Source organism: Aquarana catesbeiana, linkage group LG02 (assembly GCF_042186555.1).
Source record: "Aquarana catesbeiana isolate 2022-GZ linkage group LG02, ASM4218655v1, whole genome shotgun sequence".
In the NCBI taxonomy this organism is placed as follows: Eukaryota; Metazoa; Chordata; class Amphibia; order Anura; family Ranidae; genus Aquarana; species Aquarana catesbeiana.
Window position 1 is genome coordinate 48052405 of NC_133325.1, and position 19982 is coordinate 48072386.

Genomic DNA, 19982 nt, shown 5'->3' on the forward strand with positions numbered 1-19982 from the left:
TGGGATTGTTATAGTGCTGATACTAACCGACACTTTGTGGGAACTAACTGCCACTGACATCACCAGTGACACTAATACAGTGCTAATAATATACACTGTCACTGTACTAATGACACTGGCTGGGAAGGGGTTAGCATCTAGGGGCAATCAAAGGGGTTAACTGTGTGCCTTAGAATGTGTAATGTGTGTATTTTGTGCTTTTTACTACAGATCGATCTGTTTCTTTTCCCTGCTTTGCAGGGAAAAGAAACAAAGCGATTGTTCCCTCTGTACAGAGCCATGTGTTGATTGTTAACACAGGGCTCTGGGCTGTGATTCGCCGATCAGCAAGTCCCACCCATGAATCATTGGCCGGGATCTGCTGACAAACTCCCTCCTGTGTAATATCACAGGGAAGCGGGTGGGTAGAGGCGTGCGGGCACGCCCCGAAGCCACGGAAACAGGCAGCAATGTACAGGGACGCTGCTGTGCCTGTAGGAGCCGCCCCATCCCAGTATATGTACTGCGGCTGGTCGGCAAGCGGATATGCTTATTCCCGTGTAAATGGACCTTAAAAGGGAATCTCAGGAAATACTGTGTTGTTTTCAAACATTACAAGAGTATTGCAACCCCCATAAAGGCAGGGCTTTAAACTCATACCTGTTGTCGTTTGTTAGGATTTTTTTAAAATATTGTATTATTTGCTCTACTCGGTCTTTGAAAATGTATTTCTTTGTAGAAGACAAATGTTTAAAGCAGGACTCCAGCCCCCCCCAAAAAAAACACAATAAGTCGAAAAAAAAATTCAACCAGCTGACAGTACTTTTTTTTCAGCACAGAGGATTGCAGTGGAAACCACCGCATAATATTGGCTCTGTGTGAATAGAATCAAATCAAATGTCAGTGACATTTCAATAAAGTTCCAAAAAAAATCAAAAAGGGGACAGTACAACACGTCTGGATAGCCGATTTGGCACAGTGTCCTCCCAGCGCACGCCAGCTGGCACGGTGTCCTCCCAGCGTGCACTAGCTGGCATGGTGTCCTCCCAGCGTGCACTAGCTGGCACAGTGTCCTCGCAGTGCGCACTAGCTGGCACAGTGTCCTCGCAGTGCGCACTAGCTGGCACAGTGTCCTTCCAGAGCACACCAGCTGGCACAGTGTCCTCCCAGCGCGCATTACCTGGCATGGTGTCCTCCCAGCACGCGCCAGCTGGCACAATGTCCCCCCAGCGCACACTAGCTGGCATGGTGTCCTCCCAGCATGTGTCATCTGGCACGGTGTCCTCCCAGCATGCACCAGCTGGCACGGTGTCCTCCCAGCGTGCACCAGCTGGCACAGTGTCCTCCCAGCACTCACCAGCTGGCGCAGTGTCCTCCCAGCACGCGCCAGCTGGCACTGTGTCCTCCCAGCACTCACCAGCTGGCGCAGTGTCCTCCCAGCACTCACCAGCTGGCGCAGTGTCCTCCCAGCACTCACCAGCTGGCACTGTGTCCTCCCAGCACTCACCAGCTGGCGCAGTGTCCTCCCAGCTCTCACCAGCTGGCGCATTGTCCTCCCAGCACTCACCAGCTGGCACTGTGTCCTCCCAGCACTCACCAGCTGGCACTGTGTCCTCCCAGCATGCGCCAGCTGGCACTGTGTCCTCCCAGCACTCACCAGCTGGCGCAGTGTCCTCCCAGCACTCATCAGCTTGCGCAGTGTCCTCCCAGCACTCACCAGCTGGCGCAGTGTCCTCCCAGCACTCACCAGCTGGCACTGTGTCCTCCCAGCACTCACCAGCTGGCACTGTGTCCTCCCAACATGTGCCAGCTGGCACTGTGTCCTCCCAGCACTCACCAGCTGGCGCAGTGTCCTCCCAGCACTCATCAGCTTGCGCAGTGTCCTCCCAGCACTCACCAGCTGGCGCAGTGTCCTCCCAGCACTCACCAGCTGGCACTGTGTCCTTCCAGCATGCGCCAGCTGGCTTGGTGTCCTCCCTCACCAGCAGCAGTGCATTCACCGTGGTTGCTGGTGTAAATGGGCCCTAGAAGATTGTAATAGGGTTATAGAGTAATTGTGTGGAAGAGCAATAATAGTTCTGTGCACCGCCTATCGCATTAGGGTGTGCACCCCAAAGCTCGCACAAAAATGCTATGTATTTGTTTATGTACATTTTTGTGTACCGTATATACCTTATGTTATACCTATTTTTCTATAGGAAATTCACTCCCTCCAAAATACTCCTGAAGAAGCGGATGAACCGCGAAACATGTTGAGAAGAGCTGGCTATATACTCACTTTCATGCCGCACTATTCTATGTTGCTGGAGAGTATTGTATTGGAAATTATAGCCTAGCTGTGAGGGAGTCATTTGTGATTTTCTGTAATAATGTTTTTAAGTCATTTTTTTTAATGATGAACTTTGTAATAAATATACATTTTTAATTATCTACATGTTGCAATGTCCTGTGTTGGTACCAGGAAAGCCAATTTGCCTCAAAAATTTTTTTATTTTTTTTATTATGAGTATTGGGGATGCACCTTTTTTAGATTTTTTTTTTACACATTGATCAGCACAATTTGTTTCTATGCACTGGACAGTGAATGAATGTGAAGCGCTACGAAGCTTCCTGTTCGTTCAAATATGAAGCATAGTAAACATATCATCTATGGCTTGCTTAATGCACACGGGTAACATTTAGGAGTAATTGGCTTGTTGGGGGGGGGGGGGGTACCTCATCCATCTATATTGACATCTACAAAAAAAAAAAAGTCTCTTACTTGGACCTTACTGGTACCAGAGAAAGATGGCCACAAGAGGTGACCTCTTGGATCACAGCAAAGATAATATGTTTCAGTATATTGATACGGCTTACATTATCTATGAGAATATTTATTTCACGGTTTTAAATACATTTTTTTTTTATGGAAATTTATAATAAAATTTCTATGTATTTTATAAGTTTTGTGTGGCCATCTTTCTCTGGTACCAGTAAAGTCCACCCAATGCCGCGTACACACGATCGAACGTTCCGACAACAAAATCCTGGATTTATTCCCGACGGATGTTGGCTCAAACTTGTCTTGCATACACACGGTCGCACAAATGTTGTCGGAAATTCCGAACGTCAAGAACGCGGTGACCTACAACACGTACGACGAGCCGAGAAAAATAAAGTTCAATAGCCAGTACGGCTCTTCTGCTTGATTCCGAGCATGCGTGCAATTTTGGGCGTCGGAATTGTGTACACGCGATCGGAAATTTACGACAACGGATTTTGTTGTCGGAAAATTTGAGAACCAGCTCTCAAATTTTTGTTGTCGGAAATTCCGACAAACAAATGTCCGATGGGAGCCTACACACGGTCGGAATGTCCGACAACAAGCTCACATCGAAACATTTGTTGTCGGAAATTCCGACCGTGTGTACGCGGCATTATGCCGAGTACACACGATCGGATTCCTCGTCGGAAAAAGATATGACGGCTTTTCCGAGAGGATTCCACTCAAGCTTGCCTTGCATACACATGGTCGCGCAAAAAATCGCTGAACTTACGACCATTAAGAACGCGGTGACGTACAACACTACGACGAGCCGAGGAAATGAAGTTCAATGCTTCCGAGCATGCGTCGAATTGTTTCCGAGCAAGCGTAGGAATATTGCGCGTCGGAATTGCCACAGACGATCGCATTTTCGGAGAGGAACTTTTCCCGACCGAAAAATTGAGAACCTGCTCGCAATCTTTTGCTGGCTGGAATTCGGCCAGCGAAAGTCCGATTGTGTTTGCGCGGCATAAGAGGTTTTTTTTTTTGTAGATGTTAATGCACATGGGGTGATTAGGGTGTGCCCAGGCACTCCCAGCACATTCAGTGCACATGCCTATGGTTTTGTGATAGTATAAAATATAATTACTGTCATTATCATTAATATTACTACAAACAGAACCTTTATCCCCAGCACTGCTCCCTAGTAGTATACTGACTTATGCTAACAGTTCCTCTGCTACGAGGAAGATCAATGCGCCAAATAAAAAGAAGCAGATATTGTCACAATTGGCGCTGCCAGCTGCTACCAGGAGAGTTAACCCGAGGGGGCCCCGTCAATATTTTGCTTTGGGGCCCCATGATTTGTACATGGTTTGCTTGCCTCTGTTTTTTTTTTTTTTTGGACACGTGACTGTTTTTTTGTGGTTGAGTTTATGCTTCTCTTGCTTTAGGTGGAGAGAGCGGGGCTTTTCCTGCTGCCCAGAAAGTAATGAGATTGCTGATGCCGGATTCTACAATACGTTCAAAACTGGTGAGTGTCGGGATTGTACGGCGTCTGTCTTCTCTATGTAGAACATTTCTCTGTGTGCCGTCTGGTTATAGTGCAGTGAAGCTCTGTGTAATTGTGAGGTTGGATCCCGCTGCTTTCATACTTGTGACCCAGTTCTGCAGGAAATCAAAGCTGGGGAAAAAAAAAAAACACCTCTTCCTTCTCAAGTGCGGCAGAGGGGAAAGACATATACATATCTTCTGTTCTAAGAAAGACCTCATGTGCTAAGCACTGATTGGCTTGGAGGGCTTTTTAATTATTTTAGTCCCTTCTCACAATAACCTGTTTGATTACACTGTCTCATTGGGTCCCAATACCTACTCCCTGGAATATTTTCCATGCACTGCACTGATGATGATCACAAAGCCTGAAACAGCTGTATGCAGTTTGGAATAAATGCCTCTATAATATTGGGTTATAATTACCCCATACACCAGGGGTCCTATATGTGCATCTAGTTGTTGAGGCATAAAGGAATGGTTTGCATGGCTCTGCCTACTGTCCTGAAGTAGGGAATAATTCAAATTTTTGGGGGGATATGTGATGAAATGAGACATGTGAATACATTTTGTTCTAGGAAGGCATTGGATCTCATGCACACAGGTGCTTTGGGCTTTAAGACATAACATTTAAGTGTATTTCCACCCCTGTGAGCCACAGATGCTGCGTACAGTCACTCATAGACATCAATGGCTGGCTTGTCAGTTGACCAACCCAGAGGCGTAACTAGAACCTTCAGGGCCCCACCGGTGCAAGAAACCATGATGGGCCCCCCTTCCATCCCCGGGCTTCCAATTTTGGGAGGGTGTCCATGGACATCCTCCCAAAACCGTGCTTCACGCATGGCCCCCCGGGACATGCATCCAGCACAATCACAGCTTTCCTTTACCATTTGATCAGCTGATCACATGTAAACAGACTTGCCGGTTATCCGCAGGCCTTTCCTCCCGCGCTGTGTCTGTGTTAGGAAGGGACTGCTGTTAACTGTCAAGAATGTCAGTAATAATGATAATCAGTGCCCCAGTCATCAGTGCCATCTATCAGTGCTCATCAATGCCACCTATTAGTGCCCATCAATGCTGCCTATCAGTGCTCATTATTGCCGCCTATCAGTGCCCATCAATTCCACCTACAAGTGTTACCTATCAGTGCTCATTAATGCCGCCTATTAGTGCCCATCAATTCTGCCTATCAGCCCCACCTATCATTGCTCATTAATGCCACCTAACAGCGTCCATCAGTGCCACCTATCAGTACTCTTCAATGCTGCCCATCAGTGCCCATCAATACTGCCTGATTTCTGCCTATCAGTGTTCCTTAGTGCCAATCAGTACCACCTATCAGTGCAGCCTATCAGTGCACATTAGTGCCTCCTATCAGTGCTGCCTATCAGTGCTCATTAATGCGACCTATCTGTGCCCATTAGTGCCTCCTATCAGTGCCCATCAAAGCCTCCCATCAATGCCCCTTATCAGTGCCCATCGGTGCCTCCTATCAGTGCCCATCAAAGCCTCCCATCAATGCCCCTTATCAGTGCCCATCGGTGCCTTCTATCAGTGCTCATCAGTGCCTTCTATCAGTGCTCATCAGTGCCTTCTATCAGTGCCCATCGGTGCCTCCTATCAGTGCTCATTGGTGCCTCTTATCAGTGCCTCCTATCAGTGCCCATAAATGCCTCCTATCAGTGCCCATAAATGCCTCCTATCAGTGCTCATCAGTGCCTTCTATCAGTGCTCATCAGTGCCTCCTATCAGTGCCTCCTATCAGTGCTCATCAGTGCCTCCTATCAGTGCATCCTATCAGTGCCCATCAGTGCCTCCTATCAGTGCCCATAAATGCCTCCCATCAGTGCCTTCTATCAGTGCTCATCAGTGCCTCCTATCAATGCCTATAAATTCCTCCTATCAGTGCCTTCTATCAGTGCTCATCAGTGCCTCCTATCAGTGCCTATAAATGCCTACCATCAGTGCCTTCTATCACTGCTCATCAGTGTCTCCTATCAGTGCCTCCCATCAGTGCCTTCTATCAGTGCTCATAAGTGCCTCCTATCAGTGCCCATAAATGCCTCCTATCAGTGCCTTCTATCAGTGCTCATTAGTGCATTCTATCAGTGCCCATTAGTGCCTTCTATCAGTGCTCATTAGTGCCTTCTATCAGTGCTCATCAGTGCCTTCTATCAGTGCCTCCTATCAGTGCCCATCAGTGCCTCCTATCAGTGCCTCCTATCAGTGCCCATCAGTGCCTCCCATCAGTGCCTTCTATCAGTGCTCGTCAATGCCTTCTATCAGTGCCCATAAATGCCCCCCATCAGTGCCTCCTATCAGTGCCCATAAATGCCTCCCATCAGTGCCTTCTATCAGTGCCCATTAGTGCTTTCTATCAGAGCCAATTAGTGCCTTCTATCAGTGCTCATTAGTACCTTCTATTAGTGCTCATTAGTACCTTCTATCAGTGCTCATCAGTGCCTTCTATCAGTGCTCATCAGTGCCTTCTATCAGTGCTCATCAGTGCCTTCTAGCAGTGCTCATTAGCGCCTTCTAGCAGTGCCTATCAGTTATCATCAGTAAATCCTGTCAGTGCTCATCAGTGCCATCTGCCTTCTTAGGACAGCACGGCTCTGAGCGGAGAGTGTGTCTCTCTTGGAACAGCAGCACAGAGACACCGGCATTGACAGTTCTATCTCCCCCTCCGTCCGTCCTCTTTCACACGGGATGACAGATGGGACTTCTGATCTTCTCCCCCCTCCCCTCCTGTGTGCTCCGCGGGAAATGTGAGCTTGTTAGGTTCACACTTGACTGCCCGCGGAGCACACAGGAGAGGGAAGGGGGAGAAGGGGGAGCAGATCAGAAGTCTCATCTTTCATCCCGTGCGAGAGAGGACGGACAAAGGGGGAGATAGAACTGTCAATGCCGGTGTCTCTGTGCTGCTGTTCCAAGAGAGACACTCTCTCCGCTCAGGGTTGTGTGAATAGCAACCCCCGCTGCCCCCCCCCTCACAGTGACGAAATGGCAGGGCCCCGTTGCAAGTGCGACTGTTGCGACCCTGGTAATTCCGCCAGTGGGCCAACCTCTGGTGAGTTTGACATCAGTGGGTTTGACAAAACAGCTGAGCCCTGTTCCAGAAGGATCTTTGGGTAGCCCTCTTGTCTGGCGGAGAGGAACTGTTGAGAGGGATGTGTGCCTGCTTTGAGGCCCCAGGGCTGAAACCTGGGCCTAGAAGGTGCTCTTCTAAGCAAGCTGAATGCTTGAAGGCCTACCATGCTGGTCTAATCTGATCTATGCTAGAGTCAACACTGGAATATAGCAACACTGGGGCCTTAAGCTTTGTGGCTCCAGATAAAGTACTGTGTGTTGCTTCTGGATCCTTAGAGCCCTAGAGCCCTTGTGCCCAACCTGCATACTGAGGGCCACACATGACCTTTTGGTATTTTCTGTGTGGCCCTTTTCAGACCCCAGTAGTGGGAGCATTGATTTACAGGGGGGCAGGTTTACAGCCTCCAACAACACTATAACATGCCTGCAATCAGTGACCATCTCTTCTAGTATGTCTGCAGTCTCTAACCATCTCCTCTAGTATGTCTGCAGTCTCTGACCATCTATCTCCTCTAGTAAGTCCGCAGTCTAAACCACCTTCTCTTGTATGTCTGCAGTCTCTGACCATCTCCTCTAGTATGTCTGCAGTCTATAACCATCTCCTCTAGTATGTCCGCAGTCTATGATCATCTCCTCTAGTATGTCTGCAGTCTATGACCATCTCCTCTAGTATGTCTGCAGTCTATAACCATCTCCTCTAGTATGTCCGCAGTCTATGATCATCTCCTCTAGTATGTCTGCAGTCTATGGCCATCTCCTCTAGTATGTCTGTAGTCTATGACCATCTCCTCTAGTATGTCTGCAGTCTATAACCATCTCCTCTAGTATGTCTGCAGTCTATGACCATCTCCTCTAGTATGTCTGCAGTCTATGACCATCTCCTCTAGTATGTCTGCAGTCTATGACCATCTCCTCTAGTATGTCTGCAGTCTATGACCATCTCCTCTAGTATGTCTGCAGTCTATAACCATCTCCTCTAGTATGTCTGCAGTCTCTGACCATCTATCTCCTCTAGTAAGTCTGCAGTCTAAACCACCTTCTCTTGTATGTCTGCAGTCTCTGACCATCTCCTCTAGTATGTCTGCAGTCTATAACCATCTCCTCTTGTATGTCCGCAGTCTATGATCATCTCCTCTAGTATGTCTGCAGTCTATTACCATCTCCTCTAGTATGTCTGCAGTCTATTACCATCTCCTCTAATAAATCTGCAGTCTCTGACCATCTCCTCTAGTATGTCCACTGTCTATAACCACCTACTTTAGTATGTCTGCAGTCTATGACCATCTCAGGGAGAGGTGAAGCAGAGAGACATCCCTTGTGTGGAGACACATGAAGAAATCCTCCAATAAGTGAATGAGCCCTCCACCAACACATAAAATGCGCGCTCACCCCACAATATTGACCACTGAATGAACAGGAAGGTCAAATGCCCTCTTTCCCTCTACCCTGGGAACGGGGATGATATAAATGGATATCTGCCGTACCAGCGGTAACAGATGCATACCGTCGTCCATGCAAAATATAGGACAAATCTAAGTGCTCTCCGTTTGATTAAACCATAACAAAGATATTAAGAAAAAGACTCACATCTTACATCTTACTTACTTACTTAGCGGCTCCTTAGAATTCGGATAGCAGCGGGTGACGTCACACGACGTGGTTCCTTCCCCCGTACGCATTACATGAAATGTATTTTTTGGGGATTTTATGTGACAGACCAACACAAAGTGGCACAAAATTGTGAGGTGGAAGGAAAAATGATAAATGGCTTTATTTTTTTTACAAATAAATATATGAAAAGTGTGGGGTACATTTGTATTCAGCCCCCTTTACTCTGATACCCCTAACTAAAATCTAGTGGAACCAATTGCCTTCAGAAGTCACCTAATTAGTAAATTGAGTCCACCTGTGTGCAATTTAATCTCAGTATAAATACAGCTGTGAAACCCTCAGAGGTTTGTTAGAGAACCTTAGTGAACAAACAGCATCATGAAGGCTAAGGAACACACCAGACAGGTCAGGGATAAAGTTGTGGAGAAGTTTAAAGAAGTTTAAAGCAGGGTTAAGTTATAAAAAAATATCCCAAGCTTTGAACATCTCACGGAGCACTGTTCAATCCATCATCCAAAAATGAAAAGAGTATGGAACAACTGCAAACCTACCAAGACATGGCCGTCTACCTAAACTGACAGGCAAAGAGAGTATTAATCAGAGAAGCAGCCAAGAGGTCCATGGTAACTCTGGAGGAGCTGTAGAGATCCACAGCTCAGGTGGGAGAATCTGTCCACAGGACAACTATTAGTCGGGCTCTCCACAAATCTGGCCTTTATGGAATAGTGACAAGAAGAAAGACATTGTTGAAAGAAAGCCATAAGAAGTCCTGTTTGCAGTTTGCGAGAAGCCATGTGGAGGACACAACAAACATGTGGAAGAAGGTGCTCTGGTCAGATGAGACCAAAATTGAACTTTTCGGCCTAAAAGCAAAAAGCTATGTGTGGCGGAAAACTAACACTGCACATCACCCTAAAGATACCATCCCCACCGTGAAACAGCTTCATGTTGTGGGGATGCTTTTCTTCACCAGGGACAGGGAAGCTGGTCAGAGTTGATGGGAAGATGGATGGAGCCAAATACAGGGCAATCTTAGAAGAAAACCTGTTAGAGTGTGCAAAAGACTTGAGACTGGGGCGGAGGTTCACCTTCCAGCAGGACAACGACCCTAAACATACAGCCAGAGCTACAATGGAATGCTTTAGATCAAAGCATATTAATGTGTTAGAATGGCCCAGTCCAGACCTAAATCCAATTGAGAATCTGTGACAAGACTTGATAATTGCTGTTCACAGACGCTCTCCATTCAATCTAACAGAGCTTGAGCTATTTTGCAAAGGATAATGGGCAAAAATGTCACTCTCTAGATGTGTAAAGCTGGTAGAGACATCCCCAAAAAGGCATTCAGCTGTAATTGCACTGAAAGGTGGTTCTACAAAGTATTGACTCAGGGGGGCGCTATACAAATGTACACCACACTTTTCACATATTTATTTGTAAAAAATTATAAAAAAACATTTATCATTTTCCTTCCACTTCACAATTACTGTATTTATTGGCGTATAACACTCACTTTTTCACCATGAAAATCAGGTGCAAATAGCGTGTGCGTGTTATACGCCAATACTTCAATTTTAGCTGCCTCGGAGGGGACAGGGAGGGGGGCGGGACGAGCGCCATCAGATTACATACAGTGAGAATCTCCTGTTTACTTGGCGGCCTCTGTAATAGGAAGTCCTGTCTCCTGGGAAGCCATTGGACCACTGTTCTGTCTATCATAGGAGATTCTCACTGTATGTAATCTGTCGGCGCTCGTCCCGCCCCCTCCCTGTCCCATCTAGGCTGCAGATGGGCATCGATCAGGCTGCACTGATGGCAATGGTAAGGGTGCTGCATTGATGGCAATGATGAGGCTGCAGATGGGCATCGATCAGGCTGCACTGATGGCAATGGTAAGGGTGCTGCATTGATGGCAATGATGAGGCTGCAGATGGGCATTGATCAGGCTGCATTGATGGCAATGGTGAGGCTGCAGATGGGCGCTGACCCTTATTTTGCTTCAAAGTTCCTTATTTAAAATTTAATTTTTTTTCCTGAAACTTCCCTCTTAAAATGAATGTGCGTGTTATACACCTGTGCGTGTTATACGCCAATAAATACGGTATGTGTTACTTTGTGTTGGTCCATCACATAAAATCCCAATAAAATACATTTACGTTTTTAGCTGTAACATGACAAAATGTGGAAAATTTCAAGGGGTATGAATACTTTTCAAGGCTCTGTAGATGTTTTATTCTTTTGCATAATGGACTGTCAAGAGCACCTGTCGCTTTTCCCACCTAAAGCAGATTCTTTATAAATGGCATGCTATGCTATAGGTTAATGGACTTTGCTTATTATTATTTCTCTTATATTTCCTCATCTAACTTTGCACGTTTGTGTAATACCTTCCCAAATGATCTTGTGCTCTTTTGCAGAGATGGACATGTCGGTGTCAGAGGAAAGTTATGGAAGGAGTCTGCCTACCACCCCGAATGCAAGATCCAACGCTGACAACATGAGCTCAGCAGAAATTGCCTGAGAAGGCCAGTGATTCTGTACAGTCCGTTCATCTTTGTATGGGGTCCCTTGATACCTCATGTTAGGTGCCCGGGAATGGATATGTAGCATCACAGCTGCTTCTTACACACAAAGGAGGCGGCCAACATGAGACTGAACCAGTACCTGAGATATGTGAAATCCCGATCATTTTTCTGTGCATAGGCCTTTCTTTAACGAAAATATAAATTGAAGTGCCACACAACTGCTAAAAGGTCACGATACTACTTTATTACAATGAAAGTCAGGAGGACAATCATGTAGAGTAGCCAACCAATGGCGTCCCTAGGGGGGCAAGAGGGGGCCCTGACCCCCCCAACATTATGCTGTGCCCCACCATGTGCCCCCCCCAATTAAAAAAAAAAAACATTTTTTTTTTTTACAAAAAGGCAATGTCTTTTTGTTTGCATCCATAGCGGATGCGCCACATCTTACTCGGGCCGCCGCTGAAGTAACACAGTCTCTATTGAGAGGGAGAGAGTCTCCAGTCAGCTCCTGCGGGTGATTCCTCCCCCCTCCCTCTGCTCGCTGACACTGCATAATGCGAGCGCTCACACAACCACGGCCGCTCGATCTGCTCCTTCCCCTGCATCCTCATTGGCAGGGAGAAGAGCGAGTTACAGGAAGGACTCCACCAGGACTCAGTTACTGAAAAAACAGACTGATTTCTCCCATCCTTAGGACAGGAGAACCAGCCTGTAAATTCCAAGAGATGCCAGATCAGCGCTGTCAATAGCAGGGGCAGGACAGCAAGAGGAGGCTGGGGAACCCCACAGTGGCAGAACACCAGGGCCCGGTGGCAAGACAACCTTTGCAACCCTGATAGTTCTCCCACTGCTTCGGACCCCTTATATTTTCTTGGTATGCTGGTGACATATATCTCTTGTTTTCTGCCACCCTGGGGGGGCCCAATACAGTAGGAAGGGAGCTCACTGCAGAACATGTGAAAGGGCCCTTTTTGGGATCGTAGTAAAGGGCCCCAGGATATATATATAATTGCATTTTATAGTTGCCACCCTACTTTTGTCCCTGTCCCCCCATGTGCCCCCCCTAAATATGAAAGCTGGAGACGCCACTGTAAACGCCCCTCTTCATGAGGGCTGGAGATCAAAAACAATATGAATGGCTGCCAAAACCAGCTGCAGAGAACTGTGCTTGCAATCAAACTGGAAGAAATACCATTAATGGTCCAGTTCCCTTCTAGTCCATTCACATCGTTTTTAATCTCAAGTGCTAAAGAAAGGGGGGGCTTTTTTGGACCCTCAAATTGCATTGGATAGTCTATAGATTTCCCCCCTGATTTTTATTGGAATAAAGTCGTATCTGGACCTTTTAGCAGTGGCATGGCACTTCAATTTACATCACACTACAAACCAAGGTGTGCAGAAGCCGTCTGCCCGGGAACAAGATTACTTACATCAACGTTACGTAAGATAGCAATACCAATTAGATAACCATATGGATTCAGGACTATTTTCACACTTTCCTCAACTACCCACATTAGACATACTTGCATTTGGAGATGCAGCACGATATGCTGGGAATTGCCGTTGCACAGCAGTCTACCAGGCAGGAGAAACATCATCTAAAAAAACATGCCTAAGAGCAGGTTAGCTGTGCTTGATATTTTTTTGCATTAATTGTAAGCCCCAGAAGATATTATAACCCAGTTCCCAGAACTTATATTGATCTGCAGTTGTCATATCTGGGTGTGTCCACCAATGGAAATAGCTATACAGCGTTACAGTATCTCACAAAAGTGAGCACACCCCCTCACATTTCTGTAAATATGTTATTATATCTTTTCATGTGACAACACTGAAGAAATGACACTTCGCTGTAAAGTAGTGAGTGTACAGCTTGTATAACAGTGTAATCTTACTGTCCCCTCAAGAAAACTCAACACACAGAAATTAATGTCTAAACCGTTGGCAACAAAAGTGAGTACACCCCTAAGTGAAAATGTCCAAATTGGGCCCAAAGTGTCAATATTTTGTGTGGCCACTATTATTTTCCAGCACTGCCTTAACCCTCTTGGGCATGGAGTTCACCAGAGCTTCACAGGTTGCCACTGGAGTCCTCTTCTACTCCTCCATGACGACATCACGGAGCTGGTGGATGTTGGAGACCTTACACTCCTCCACCTTCCATTTAAGGATGCCCCACGGATGCTCAATAGGGTTTAGGTCTGGAGACATGCTTGGCCAGTCCATCACCTTTACCCTCAGCTTCTTTAGCAAGGCCATGGTCGTCTTGGAGGTGTGTTTGGGGTCGTTATCATGCTGTCACATGAAAAATAAATATACAATTTTCTAAAATGTAAGGGGTGTACTCACTTTTGTGAGATACTGTATACCAATGCACATAGGAAGCACAGGGGTCTGGTGAAGTGACACTGTATCTTGCGACAGCCTGTTCCCTGTGCTGCAGGCACTTGTTATTTGTATGCTTCTTCACCCACTGGAGCCCAATAAAATGCCTGGTACTTCCAGGTATGGGGGAGCATGTGATTCTCTCCTCTTCCTCCCGTGACTGAATGCATAAGCTTCAACCAGAGGGACTGAGAACATACACAAGGCTCTTCTCAGGATCTCTGTGAATGGGGTGGCAGAGGAGAGAAGGCAATGTTTTAGGGGCAGAGGGGTCAGGCTGTCAAGCAAACCTGTTGCTTTGCCCTGAATGGGCAGACAGAGTTTTGTGTAATGATACAAGGCCAAATCCCAGATAAGCCATACATTTACAGTTATTTACCTGTTTAATAAAGCTTGTTACTGCTTTAAAGGCTTGGTCCACGATTTAAAGCACATTTTATGTTACACTCATAATATTTAGGATGCAACAAGGGGCATGGTCGCAAACACCATCACCAAAACCGCCCTGTACGCCCTCACCTGATTGGCAGGGTGCTTTTTCATGCCGCATTTTGTGATCATTTGAATTCAGAACGGCTGTGCGTGGCTCCACCCACACGACCACACCTACATGTCCCATCTGCCGCTGAAACAGAGGAACTAGGCATGGAGTGTTGGCAATCCATGCTCCCTCTACAGCACATGACACTGTAGTGCAGCTACACCTCCAGCAGCTCCATAAGTGCGTATGTACAGACCTGAGGCTGGGGGAAAAATAATGAAAGAACCTGTGCAATGCACCTGTGATGCAGTGGTTGCAGGTGCGATGCTGTGTAGGCTTCATTGCAAATAACTAGTAAATGCACATTGATCATCAGATCAGTGTTGCTGCATCTGCTTTTTGCAAAAGGTAGACCAAGTCTATGAAAAAAAAAAAATCAAGGTTTAGATATGCTCTTGTTCCTTTGTTAGATGCTTATTTTGGTAAAATTTGCTGTATTAAAGGCATTTAGCAGCTCTGTATCCCTTCAACTGCAATGAACCATTTAAATAGCAGTGGGGATTCATTGGGTATTAAGTGATCCCTTGTTGAACAGTCAAATGTATATGGAAATGGACATGTCTGTCAGATGGCTGTCACATAACACATGTGCTAGTCTTTCCTGAGTCAAGCTTATTTTGTGAAGGGAGAAGGGTTCATGGATAGACACCCCCTAGCCCTCTATTCATTCAAGGGAGACAGTGGCAATTGGAGGTCTTCAGACTGGTCAGATCCTCTCAACCGACTCAACCAGGTGATGTCTGCTGCCGCTCTTGACACAAGACCATCCAGTCTGGTCACAAATCGCTAAGCATGCATTTTTTATCCAATGTCCAGCACATGGTAGTTCACATGTGTGTATTGCACTCCACCAGACTTTTGCAACCAGGATTCCATGGAACCCTGGGTTTTCCTCCAGAGGTTCCTAGGGGTTCCTTGAGTACTTCTGGATTGATCTCAAACCTACTCTGACCATCAGTGCAAGAGAGCAATGTTCAACATACATCCATTGAAAGGGGTCACTTCTACATTGACCAACAATGGAAGGGTTCCAAGGGGGCCCAGATGCAATGAATCATTTAGACAGCAGTGGGGATCAATTGACCAATCCCTTGTTGAACAGTCAGAGGTATTGTGGAATTGGGCAGGTCTGTCAGATGGCGGTCACATAACACATGTGCTTGTCTTGACTGAGTCCTGCTGATTTTGTGATGGTAGAAGGGTTCACAGACAGACGCCTCCTAGACCTCAAGCCCAAGGGAGACAGTGGAAATTGGAGGTTTTCAGTTTGGCCAGATCCTCTCCAGAAGTGGTCAACCGAGAGATGTCTGCTGCTGCCCTTGACATGAGACTGTCCAGTCTCGGCACAAATGGTCAAGCCATAAATTTTTTATCCTATGTCCAGCACAAGGTAGCTCACAGGTGTGTATTGCACTACCCCAGCCTTTTTCAACCAGGATTCCATGGAACCATTGGTTTTCCTCCAGAGGTTCCTAGGGGTTCCTTGAGTAGTGCCCAATTGATCTCCAACCTAGACTGACCTTCAATGTAAGGGAGCAATGTTCAACCTACATCCATTAAAAAAGGGGTCACTTCTACATTGACCAACAATGTAAGGTTACCAAGGGGTATCTAAATGAATCATTTAGACAGCAGTGAGGATCAATTGACTAATCCCTTGTTGAATAGTCAGAGGTATTGCGGAATTAGGCAGGTCTGTCAGATGGCTGTCACATAACACATTTGCTATTCTTGCCTGAGTCCAGCTGATTTTGTGAAGGGAGAAGGGTTCATGGATAGACGCCTTCTAGGCCTCTACCCAAGGGAGACAGTGGTAATTGGAGGTCTTCAGACTGGCCAGATCCTGCACTACCCCAGCCTTTCTCAACCAGGATTCAATGGAACCCTAGATTTTGCTCCAGAGGTTCCTACGGGTTCCTTGAGTAGTGCCCAACCTAGACTGACCATCAATGTAAGGGGGCAATGTTCAACCTACATCCAATGAAAGGGGTCACTTCTACATTGACCAACAATGTAAGGGTACCAAGGGGGCAGTATTTATAAAAATAAATAAACACCTATTTGTCCAGCGAAACTGCTGTACAATTTTGCTGGGGCAAAACGTATTTGTTCTTCTTGTTTCCTCTACAGGTCAAATGTTCATTTATATAAAATGTAATGGTTTTTACGAAATACCACACTGCGGCCACTAGATTGAGTGACCAGCATTGGAGAGAGCCATTAGATGGAGCAAAGGATCACAGCAAATAAATACGCTTTTCCTATGTTCACTAGCACCATCTAGTGGTCATATAGTGGTATTTCTCAATTTTTTTTTAGGAATTAATATCATTCAACCTTTAGAGGAAAAAGCCTTAGGACATTCGATTTTGCTCCACTGAACGAATGTACCAACAGTTTCGCTGGGCAAATAGCTAAGCAATGTTTTTTTTCCCCTTTATAAATACACCTTTACCTTTTTGTAGTTTGTGTTTCTTTTTTTTTTTTTGGTCATAATTATTATTTGTTTCATTTCAGATGTTTATTATTACAAGCAATTTAGTCATAAAAGGCAGAAGGTATTTTAAAAAGGATCCACTATTATTCTGTTTTTTTTTTTTTTATCTCTATACTTTTTAGCAGGGGGTCCCTGAGGCCTGAAAACTAATTCCACAGGGTTCCTCCAGCATAAACAAAAGGTGGAGAAAGGATGCATTAGATCTCCATTTGCCAGATGTAATTAGTTCTGTTGAATTCGATTGCAGTATAGAGGACTTAACCTTTATTTCTCTGTTGCGTACAAAGTGTAGCACCCATCTCTGTCTGCCCTTTCATAATAAGGAGCAGATACAAGCTCAGGTGTTTGGAAACACTATTTTGTTAGATGATCGCTGTCTGTGGACTTCTGTGGACTGTGATCTCCGGCTGGGAACTGACTAGTTCAGTCCTCGCTGTCTTTATTGTGACTTGGACTATTCATAAGAGCTGAGTCACAGCAAGTGTACAGAGCACAAGAGCATGTAGATTTGTGTACATATTTAAATGCACCTTGCACCATGCACGCTTTGGTATAGGCTTGTGCAGGTACATGTATGCGCACATTGGCATTTGCATGTGTACATTTGTGGCAAAAAAAAAGCTATGGTCCATGGTGCAAAAAAAAAAAAAAAAAAAAAAAAAAAGAGAAGAACTAGGGCTGGCTGAAGGTTGTGTTAGCTGTCTTTCTTTGGAAGGATAAATAAGTAACAGAAAAGCTGAAACACTTCTGGAGAACATGCTGCTACAGGCTCCCTCCATTGCTGGTCACTTAAGCAAAAGCTATGTGATTGGTCACATGAACGATGTTGAAGCGCAGCATCAGAATTCTGATTGGGTGATCATTTCTTTCAGCAAAGATAACGTTCCTCAATTTTTTGGATTTGGTCATAGGAATTTATGGAATGATCTGCAAGGAAAGTAGATTAGGGACTCTGTTACTATTTATTTAAGCACAACAGCAAGGCACAGCTTTAAGCTAAATAAATCAAAAGCCAAATCTTTTTTTTTTTTTTTTTCAGTGGAGTGGGGAAAAAATTAGAACCACTGCCATTTTTTTTTTTATTGATGTCCATGTCCTAGTAGAGGAGATTTAGACTATATTATAATTATTATATTATAAATATTTATAAAACATTAACTGCACAAAAATCAGAAACATTCCTGCAAGCTGAATGACATGTCACCTCATTTTTTTTTTAGATTAATTCCCGTATCATCAGCCCCATCTAATGGCCAAAATGCACTATAGTTTTCGCACTGAGCTATTTCAGAAAACTATACTTCATTCTGGCCACTAGATGGAGCTGACAATACAGGCATTAATCTCTTAGAAAAGATACTGTAAAAATACTGTCACATAGAATAGAAAAAACACACATATATATATGAGCTGCCCGTGCTGCACGTCCTGAAGCGTTTATATAATGGAAAGATTTCCTCATGGGGTTTTTTAGCAGTCAAAAAATTATTCAAAAGGTAATTAATTAAAAATTCTTTATTATATCAAAAGGCAGTTTAGCAGTTACATAGAGTTGTAAAAAAACTGAGCTCTGGCATTTACATGAAAATGGCAAATCCATCAATCGTAATGGAACTACATTATTGTATGAAATCCTCATAAAATTTGCGTTTTACTGCAAAAGTGGTCTTCCACATAAAACCCCTACGCGTTTCGACCCTTCTAATTGTGGTCTTCTTCAAGGGGGGTAGTTTTATTTCTATGCAGAGAAAAAGAAATATTTTGCATTTAATAATCATTACACATTTTACCATTATATCTAACCACACACAACGATGCATATTTACCAATCATGATGATGGAAGAGAGAAAGACATGCCCTATAGCCAGAGTTTTCTTTAAAAGCTAATTTCAGCAATCCCGAGACCATTTGTGTGTCGTCTCCACCTCCCACAGCACAGACCCCGCCCTCAAGGAACTTACAAGAGATCGTTTGTGTGGACCCCCAGAGGAGATGAGGAGGGGAGCACCTGTAGTATATCATAATAAACATACTATTTTTGCATTAAGTTAAAAAAAAGGGGGTATATTTAAGCTATTGAGGATATTGCCACAGTATACAGCCACTGATTAAATATTTGAATTATCAGTTGTCATTTGAGTGTGTTAAAACGTTTGATTGTGTATTCATATGCCTTGGCAACAATGGGGACCCACATGGGTGCCATTGTGTATCGTGTGTAAGAGTAATCAGAGTAATCAAAAATTGAATTAAATGTAGTAACAAAGATCCAATTATGTGAATATAATAAAATGAGTCACAAAGTGAAATGATGCAAAATGGTGTACTATATTATGAAAATAAATGTGAGAATTTAAAATGAAATAAATTAAATAAACTAAACTCAAGGAAATGTGACGTCATACGCACGCGCCGCAACAACTACGCATGCGCGCGACGCCGTATGACGTCCAGCAACGATCGCGGAACACCGCCGGCACAGTAACACTCTCTCTAACTGTCAAATTTCGTTCAGATTGCAGGAATGCTTCTGACATTTGTGCAATAGACCCCCTATGTGTCCCAGTGTCCATTTTCACTGAGGCTGAATCTAAATATTGAATGGCTTTCATCGGAACGGGAGGAAATGGGAAATTTATCAATGGGGACCCCTTTTCCAGTGACTTCCGAAGATTTCAAATCACTTTCTGTTGTCTCCCCAAGTCAGGGACACAGACAAAAATAAAATGACACGGATTGTAACCTTTTTCTACTTTTTCTACTATATCCAAACTAAATAAAGAGTTTAGGCTTTAGATGTACTTTAACATTTTAGGAACACCTTACCAGGGTATAGGTAGATCTCCTACTAATGAACCTTAAGGCCACATGTTGAGCTGCGGTAATGCACATTACTGTGATGTAGAGCCATCACCCCAAAAGACGTGTGTGTCATTGTGCACCACAACACATGTACTACCGGTTGTCGCACCACAAAAAATTACTACATGTAGCCTTTTTTCTTTTGTATTGGAGAGATGCATCTTTTTCGGGGCATAAGGCACTGTTTACACTGT

General features: G+C 44.8%; 1 protein-coding gene across 3 annotated transcripts in view; it reads left to right on the forward strand.

Moving 5' to 3' along the window:
- Window positions 1-11853, forward strand: part of GDPD4 (glycerophosphodiester phosphodiesterase domain containing 4) — a 144294-nt gene extending 132441 nt beyond the window's left edge. For 2 of the 3 annotated variants that reach the window (XM_073612848.1, XM_073612849.1), the window contains exons 15-16: window positions 4177-4256; window positions 11395-11853. In XM_073612848.1, the coding sequence (XP_073468949.1) occupies window positions 4177-4256; window positions 11395-11498 (184 nt within the window). In that variant the 3' untranslated portion in view covers window positions 11499-11853. Of the gene's footprint in view, window positions 1-2177; window positions 2332-4176; window positions 4257-11394 lie in introns of those variants that run through there. The other variant, XM_073612850.1, reaches the window with a different exon arrangement.
- Window positions 11854-19982: the final 8129 nt, after the last annotated feature.